The 9,795-nt window shown below is 32.4% G+C and overlaps 1 protein-coding gene across 1 annotated transcript in view; it reads right to left on the bottom strand.

Annotated features, from left to right (window-relative positions):
* The window catches only part of LOC107728109 (serine/threonine-protein kinase PAK 6-like), a 10,135-nt gene extending 9,121 nt beyond the window's left edge, over positions 1-1,014 (bottom strand). The window contains exon 1 of the mRNA XM_016538188.1: positions 655-1,014. Within this exon, the coding sequence (XP_016393674.1) occupies positions 655-930 (276 nt within the window). The 5' untranslated portion in view covers positions 931-1,014. The remainder of the gene's footprint in view (positions 1-654) is intronic.
* Between the last annotated feature and the right edge of the window lie 8,781 nt (positions 1,015-9,795).

The raw sequence follows: 9,795 nt of genomic DNA, 5'->3' as shown, positions 1-9,795 counted from the left end.
GAGTGTGAGTGTGTGTGTGTGTGTGTGTGTGTGTGTGTGTGTGTGTGAGAGTGCGTGCGTGCGAGCGAGCGTGTGAGTGTGTACATGAATTTTACAGGAATATATTACAGGAAATATTACAGGAATTTCTATGCATTCAAATGCAATGCACTATATCATTTTTGCCTATATATTATTTTTGCTTAATTTTCATAAAAATAATGCCAAAAAATCTTTCAAATAACGTGAAAAAATACATAACTTTCTTTAAGCAATATCTAAATACCTTTTTTCTTTATATTTTTGAGTGAAATATGATCTGAAAATGTTTTTATGAGATTCACCAACCTAGTGACTATATAATAATTACATAATAATGTTAATAATATAATTTTATTACTAGAATATACAATATATCCTTGCAGTGAAATGCTATGCACTATAATATCAAATGTATATTTTTTCCCTTATGTTTACGTCACTAAGTTCTGCAAATATTGCAAATATATAATTTTCATATTGACTTTTTTTCCTGTTGATTTTGAATCTGGACATGTTTTTGTGAGATTCATCAAGAGATTATATATAATAATTATATAATAAAACATTATTATTCAGCTTGTAATTTTTTGCCTTATAGTTTTGCTTAACAGTCATAAAAATAATGAGCTTTACCCTCTGCAGCTTGAGCTGCACCTGCGTGATGCTGGAGGGGTCCACCACAGGTTTGGGTCTCCTGAGTGTTTCTATGAGGCTTTGCCATTGGGTCGGCAGACCCACGAAACAGCCCTGCACCGAGTCAAAGGACGTGTGCACCCTGTGCTCGAAGTTCCTGGGTGTGGAGATCTCCAGCCTCCTCCTCTTCTTCTTCTTCTTCTTCTTCCTCTGGAACATCCTGACAGCCTGCAGGAAACAAGAGTCTGTCCCATCATGACACGACAGCAGAGCCATGCACTCGAGTTCACGACACGCTCTGAAGAAAACACAACAGCCGTCAAAACTCGACTGAAGGAGGGGCGGAGCTGTCAATCTGACACCTGAGGACACGCCCCTTTCCTAAAGCAGGTCAAAAACACACTCCGGACGCATTTAAACCTGAGACTGAGAGCGTCTGGTTACACGGATACTAAAGAGAGACAGTCGTAGATAGAGTTCTTCACTAATGCATGTTTAGTGAACCATGAGAACCAAACTACTAGTGAGTGGATCAGTATTGCTGTGGGTTTGATTGAGGTCAATGAGAGTGGTCAGATGTTTCTGGGTAAGCCTGTGGGAAGGAAAAACCCATAAAGAGATGTTTATAAACCTATAAAGCCACTGTATTATATTTTCTAAAGCCTCTAAATTATCAGACTTTGCTGTTTCTCACTCGATCTCCTGCATGTCTTCTGTCTCTGATTGAGAGTTTAGAGTTTTTCTCCAGTCAAAGCTCTTTTAGTGTAATTGTAGAAACGTCCAGCTTCAGCTCGAGCTTCTCGTGTCAAATCTTGACTGATTTTGATCAAGTAAAGGTCAGAATAACTGCAGTAATATCTCCAGATGAACACTTACTGGACTGAAGCAGCTCAGCTTTACTTGATTCTCCATCAATCATGTTTTAGAGTCTCAAATCTGATCCTCAGGATCTTTTGAGGAGCGTTTGTTTCCAGAAGCTTTACTTTCACTGTTCCTCAGCGGAGGAATGATCTTCACAAGCCTCCAGAACATCTCACATCTTCTGAGGAGCCTTTATTTCTTCAGCTCTCAATCACTGCATTATATGTTTGGAGCATTTCAGTATCTGCTGCACTGTTATAAAGATCTCACTGATTTACATCAAAAGTTATCAAAATTTTATTAAATAAAAAACATTTAATAAAAAAATATTAAAAATAAATATATAAAGAATAATTATATGTGTGTGTGTGTGTGTGTGTGTGTGAGAGAGAGAGAGAGAGAGAGAGTGAGTGAGTGAGTGAGTGAGTGTGTGTGAGAGAGAGAGAGAGCGTGCGTGCGTGCGTCCGTGTATTTCTTCTTTTTTTTTTTCTTCTTTTGATTTTGCAGTGAAATATGATCTGGAAATGTTTTTTGTGAGATTTAACCACCTAGTGGCTTTATATAATAATTTCATAATAGTTTTGAAAATAGAATTGTATTACAGGAATATACAATATATCTATGCAGTGAAATGCTTTGCACTAATATCAGCTATCTATATTTTTTGCCTGATGTTTTTGCTTAATTGTCATATAATGCAAAAAAATATATATTTAATTTATTTTTCTTTTGATTTTGGAGTGAAATATACATATAATAATTATATAACAATGTTAAAATAGAATTGTATAACTGGAATATACAATATATCTATGCAGTGAAATGGTTCACTGTTTTTTTTTTCTTTTTGCCTTATGTTTTTGCTTCTGCACCAAATTGCATATTTTTGTCTCTGAATAAAACTGAGCTGTTTTTTCCTCCATATTCTCACTATATCAGATTATATGAGCCATAAAACCCTGATGGATCAAATATGAAAACATATGCACAGATTTTATTTTAGATTTTGTCTGAAGGTTCAATCTATTGTATAGCTCTATACTTTTACTGTATTGACTCATATAACAGTATTGTCGACTCTGCTCTGCGTTAACTCGATCAATCATGATCGCCGCGGGGAAATGTCACCAGCCGTGTCTTTCTGAACAGATGCATATCGACTTCTGTTCACTTTTCAGATATTTCCTCCGTTAGAGTTTTCCCTCGTGTCCTTCTGTGACCCTCAACATCCGTCCTGATGCATGAAGTAAACGGGAACAAGTTTACGAAACCCTAGCAGAATTAATACAAATCATAAAAGCTGCTATTTCTTATTTAGTACTGCCCTTCAGAAGCTACATGAGATATTTATACATTTCCCACAAGAGTGAATATCAAAAAATCTTCCTGTTGAAAAGTTAAGCAATAATTTATTTATTTTTTAAATTATTAATATTTTTTTAGATTCACCTACCTAGTAACTATATATAATAATTACATAATAATGTTAAAAATAGAATGTTATTACTATAATATACAGTATATCTATGCAGTCAAATGATATGCACTATAATATCAACTATATAATTTTTCCTTAATTATCATTAAAAAATAATGTCAATAAGTTCTGTGAATAATGCATAATAATAAATAATATAATAAATGTGTGTGTGTGTGTGTGTGTGTGTATATATATATACACACACACACACACATTTATATATATATTTATGCAATCTTTTTTCTTTTGATTTTTGGCGTGAAATATGATCTAGACATGTTTTTGTGAGATTCAACCACCTGGTGGCAACATATAATAATTCCATAATAATGTTAAATGTATACAATATATCTATGCAGTCAAATGCTATGCACTATAATATCAACTATATCATTTTTTGTCTGATATTTTTCATTAATTATCATAAAAAATAATGTCAATAAGTTCTACAAATAATGCAAATATATATTTTTTATGCAATATTTTTTGGGCGTGAAATATGATCTGGACATGTTTTTTTTTTGTGAGATTCACTTATAGTGACTATGTATAATTACATAATAACATAAAAAATAGAAATTTATTACAATATTATACAATATATCTATGCAGTCAAATGCTGTGAACTATAATATCAAATATATCACTTTTGTCTGATATTTTCGCTTAATTATTATAAAATAATGTTTAAAAAAAATGTTGCACATAATGCCAAAAATTCTTTTTATGCAATTTTTTTTTTTTTTTTTTTTGAGTGAAATATTGTCTATTGTTTGTCATGTCAGGTATGATTGTGTCTTCTGTATGTAAATATCAAATAAAAACAACATGCATATTTATGATGCCTCTCTTTTTAAAAATGTATAATAATAATAATAAACATCCTGCAGATTCGTCAGGGGTTTTGTAAACATATGCACTGAACTCCGCTCTCAGCTGAGCATTACTGTTTTAGTTGTCCTTTGATGTTGTTGTGTTTGATGTTGTTAAACTATAAAAACCTGCGGTTGCTAATGTGTTCAGTCAAATCATCTGTTATTTAATAGCGGATAAAGAGTCTGTTTCTATATGATTCAGACCTGCATTAGCAGACACATCTAACACAATAGTGACCGCTATAATCAACACTAAAGGTTCCAGCTCAGATCTTTCAACATACTGTACATACTGTACATGAACTAAAGCTGCACAAACACAAGCCAGCGGATTTCCATATACAACACAGTGCTTGTGAAAGCTGTCAGTCAATATCTGCTCACTAGTGAACATTCAACAGTGAGCAATAAATAAGTGAAACAACAAGATAAAGCATACAAATGCATGAAAATCTGTTTCATTCTGCCAGGGGACTTTTTTATCCATTATGTTTAAGTATAAAGTCTGTTTGCAAAATAATAATAATAATTATAAAATAGTTCCAGCATTTCTGGCACTTTCCTCAAATATTAATATTGAACGGTGAAGAATGTCATTTCTGTAAGAAAACTTTATGTCTGAACTATATCCATATTTGTTCAATAAAACAGTTCAAATGCATGGATGCACTGACAGAGAAATTTTACTCACTAATTGTTTTTATGTTATATTTAAATATAAAAGTGTATGCTGGATATTAAAATCTAGAATTACACATGCTTTAAAAATCAGGAATGAAACTATTATAATGCAGAACAGAAAAGATGGAGAATGGTTTTTGAAGTTTTGAAATTTACCAGAAATTATTTTTTAGTAAAAAAATATATAATAAATGATATATATATATATATATATGTATATCCAGTAAATAAATATCAGTAAATAATAAACCAGTAAATAAATATCAATATTTTTTTTTGAATACATGAAATGAACTAACATTAAAACTGAAGCCTGTTTCTGTCGTCTGTGTCTGAATGAGTTCCAGCAGACGTGACGTCACACACTTACCTGTGGATTGTGCTTGATTTCCCTCACTTCAGCTCATTCATCTCGTCTTTCAGCAGACCCTGATCAGGACACAAACACGATGTATGAGCGAGGAGATGAAACGCCGTCCTGTTATCTCCTGTTTGATCAGAAACACATGACAGATGAGGAGCGTGTACATATGCTGATGTGGACATCATGATGAAACGCTCCCTGCAACACGTCGTGACACGATAGCATCCGTAGAAAGAGCCTGACCTACATCTGAGCATGCCAGGATGGATCAGATGCCAGCGCCCACATTCAACAAAAGCACTTGCTATAATAGTAAGAGCTTATTTATCTATGAAAACCAGATGTTTTAACTATTTATTCGGCCAAAATGCATGCCAGTACACCCCATTAAACAGGGCAGGAACGCCCATTTTTGCCATGTTTACTCGGTGTTATTTAACAAGTCATATCCTTCAGAAGAAAGTTGAGAAACTACAGTCTTATATGTGGCCAGCTAACAAAATATATGACCCTGGAGCACAAAACCAGTCATAAGGGTCAAGTTTGTTAGGATAGGACAATATTTGGCTGAGATACAACTATTTGAAAATCTGGAATCTGAGGTGCAAAAAAACAAAATATTGAGAAAATCATCTTTAAAGTTGTCCAAAAGAAGTTCTTAGCAATGCATATTACTAATCAAAAATAAAGTTTTGAAATATTTACGGTAGGAAATTTACAAAATATCTTCATTGAACATGACTTTTACTTAATATCCTAATGATTTTTGGCATAAAAGAAAAATCTATAATTTTGACCCATACAATGTATTGTTGGCTATTGCTACAAATATACCCCAGCGACTTAACACTGCTTTTGTGCTCCAGGGTCACATATGTTCTATGAACATTTTGATTATGAAAATATGAAAACATTATTTGCATGTTCCTTGAATATTCAAAATATCCAGTTTCTTTATTTTTTTTAATATTTTAACAATGTATTTTAAGGGAACGTTTCTTTGTATCATTTTGCAAACATTGTGGAAATGTTACGTTTGAATGTTCTCTGAACGCTCTGAAACAAGCGATAATATTTAAGAATGTTGGACGAACATCCAACTAGCATTTCAGAAAAACATTCCATAAATAATGTATAAATAATGTTTTTATGCCAACGTTTTGAGAACATTATTAAACACCAGATAACTTTGAAGGAGTGTTCTATTAATGTTACTGTACGAACGTTTGTTCTCTGAATGTTCAAAATGTCCAGTTTTTTTAAAAACGTATTTTCTTAGTTATATGCAAATGTTTAGGGAAGAATCTGTTTTGTAACTTTGCAAACATTATGGGAACGTTACAGGTGAATTTTCTGAAAGTTCTGAAACAAGTAGTAGCATTTAAAACAATGACGTTTAAAAATGTTTCAGAAATACTTTCCATGAATGATATATAAAATAACGTTTTCGTGTTAACGTTTATCGAACATTATTAAAGCCCAGATAACTTTGAACGAACATTCTATGAATGTTACTGGAAGAACGTTTGTTTAACACTTTGAGAGAACCTTGTCAGAAAGTTCTGAGAACACAGTTAAGAAACTACAGCATGTGCAGAATTTGTCTTAAAAGTGGCCAGTTAACAAAAATACATTTTGCTAACGTTCCCAGTGAGTTATGAAAATGTTATGTCTGAATGTTCCCTGACCAGCTAAAATGTCCAGATTTTTAATTGTTTTAAAAACATATTTTCTTGGTTATACATGAACGTTAAGGGAACACTCCATTTTATATCATTATGCAAACGTTACATTTGAATGTTCTCTGAACGTTCTGAAACAAGTGGTAACATTTTAAAAGTAAGTAACATTCACAAAACGTTAGACAAACGTCAACTAAAACACTTCAGAAAATTTATTATTTGCAAGATTTTCAAGCAATTTCTGAGTGAAAATTAAAAAAAAATTTTTCCAGTGTATTACATAATAATGCAGTCTCATTTTCCTGTTTTTGATGCTTGACAAACACTCAACGATGTGCACACATGACACACGGAGATAAAATGTTTCTTATGGAGAGACTTAAGACTGAATCCTCTGCAGCTGCAGAAACTAAAGCACACAAACACACGCAGATACTGGATGTGTCACATCACCTGCCTCTCATTCATCTGCAGAGTCACCAAACTGCTTCAGGGTTTCATCTAACGCTCATACGTCTGCTCTTTGTAACTGTTAGCCCTCCAAACAACACATAAAACACATCAACAGGAGATTAAGAGGGATGATTGTTTTCTATTAAACCATCAAATGTTGATGCAACACTGGAAAAATAAGGATTTTTGTGACATTTTTGTGATTGTATTTCTTATAATATCCCATTAAATGGACATGATCTCTTGTAATAAGATGCTGTTTTAAGAGATGTGTTATTTTAGTATCATTTTTAGTTTTAATATTTTCAATCCGTTTTAATTTTTCATATTTTCTGTTTTAATTTTAGGCAAAGTCTTAATTCTTTTGATTTTGATGTGATTTTGTCATTTTTATTAGTTTTTTTAATATGTTTATATTTTTCTTAATTTTATTTCTGTTTTAGTTATTTTAGGGCATCAAGTTAAATTAAATTAAAATTAGAAATGATTTCTTGTATTAAATATAAAAATATATATATATATAATAACCCTGTTGCCAGTCACTTGAGTAGAATTTGCAACACCTTTCAGGCATAATATTCATAAATTAACCCAGTTATGAGAAATAAAGTCAACTTTCATAGATTTTAAGATGCAATTGCAGAACATAAAGTCAGAAATACTAGAATTACAGGAAACTTCTTGACACGAGGCCTCCAGAGAGACAATAATCTGTGTTTGTGCATGAGTTGCATCCATATAATTTATAAATTTTTGTTATCCAGATAAAGAAAGCTTTAGAAATCATCTTAAACGTTTCTCTTCTCCTCTTCATCGAGCCCAAGTTCATGCAAAATCCATGTCCAGGAACATCACGCTCCGTTTAGACGAGCAAAAGATCAGCCTTAAAACAACTCCTACACTTTTAGGCATTGGTTTTGTGCAGAGCCTGATCAAGACACATATGATTGAAATCAAGAGAAAATCAAACAAGCAAGCAAACAATAACTCCTGTCCAACATTTCAATGCCATCTCAGTATATGAGTGATTCAGCTGCTGAATTTACTGTTACTTTACAAGCACTTACAGCTAAACATAATGTATTAATCTCATTACAACATCTGGATCACCTCAGAATCAGACAATTGTACTTTACAAGAAAATGAAGCCTTTTAGGACCATTATCATTTATGCATTATGAAAAAGCAAATCAGACGTTCTACTTTTGAGTTTTTTCCCTCTAATTTTCATTATTCCCAATGATTTTCATTAATGCAATTTATTTCTTGACTTAGATAAACAAAATACTGTTAAATAATGTTTATTTAATTCACTATAAATTAAAACCAGTACAGCGAATTCTACCCAGGGTTATTATAATGAACTAAAATTTAAACTAAAACCATAATATATATCTATATATATATATATAGATATATATGTTACTTGAGATAAAGTAAACGTTAAATGAAATAAAGTAAAAATAAAAAAAATTCAAATTTTATTTTAGTTTAACTTTAGGTACTAAAATAACAAACTAAAACTGAAATAAAAATGACTAAAAATATAGGCACATTTAAACAGAAAAGATTAATAAAAATGATTAAAAAAAACACAACAAAATTACTAAATCTTTAACAAAATTTAACTTTAGGTACTAAAATAACTCAAACGGAAACTGCGATAAAAATTAAGAACTATATAGACATTAAAAAAATTACAAAAACAAAACAAATCATTTTAAATGAAAACAGAAATTAAAACTAATTCAAAATATTAACAAAAACTATAATGGTATATCAATTATCCTGAAATAGCAGTGTATAAATGCAATTATAATAGCATTGCTTTTCTACATTACAGTCATAAGCATTGTGAGCTTAATAATCACAATAATCTTGATGGTCCTAAAACATATTTCATGCTCTCAAAATCATTTAAAGTCATTTATTTATTTTGTTTATGGGGTGAAATATGAGCCAGATGAGTTGTGTTTTGATCCTGGCAGCAGAACAAGAGAAAAGCAACACTTTTGAGTCTGATAGCGGCTGTTGAAGAGAACCGGAGAGATGAGGACAAATGTTCTTCAGAAGCTCGTCCTCCTCTAAGCTTGCTCTGCCTGTCTTTAGTCACTCAACACCATCCAGAGAGCAGCAGCTTCACTTACAGAAGAAAAAGTGAGGAAATCAGGACAGAGAGAGAGAGTTTTTCAGTCCTACCTGAGGATCACAGCAGTGCTCGTGAAAGTCACACACACAGACACAGACACACACACACAGACACACACAGACAGACACAGACAGACATACACACACAGACACACACACACACCACACTCTCTCTCTCTCTCTCTCTCACACACACACTCTCTCTCTCTCTCTCTCACACATACAGACACACACACACGTTTGTTTTACTATACTTGTGAGGACTTTCATAGACTTCTATTGGTTTTATACTGACCTAACAATATTCTCTATCCCCTCACCCTAACCCTACCCCTCACAGAAACCTTTTTGCATTTTTACATTTTAAGATAAACTTCATTTAGTATTTTTAATAATTTATTTCCATTGTGAGGACCGGCCAAATGTCCTCACAAAGTAAAACATATCAGGTTTTACTATCCTTGTCGGGACATTTGGTCCTTACAACTATAGCAAAACAAGCCCCCCCACCCCACACACACACACACACACACACACACAACTGAATGCAACCAACTTAAAATCACTTTGTGTGTGTGTGTGTGTGTGTGTGTATCC

Source organism: Sinocyclocheilus rhinocerous, unplaced genomic scaffold (genome assembly GCF_001515625.1).
Source record: "Sinocyclocheilus rhinocerous isolate Xijiao unplaced genomic scaffold, SAMN03320098_v1.1 scaffold936, whole genome shotgun sequence".
Lineage (NCBI taxonomy): Eukaryota > Metazoa > Chordata > Actinopteri > Cypriniformes > Cyprinidae > Sinocyclocheilus > Sinocyclocheilus rhinocerous.
Note: the sequence above shows the minus strand (reverse complement) of the source record. Positions and strands in the feature narration are given on the sequence as shown.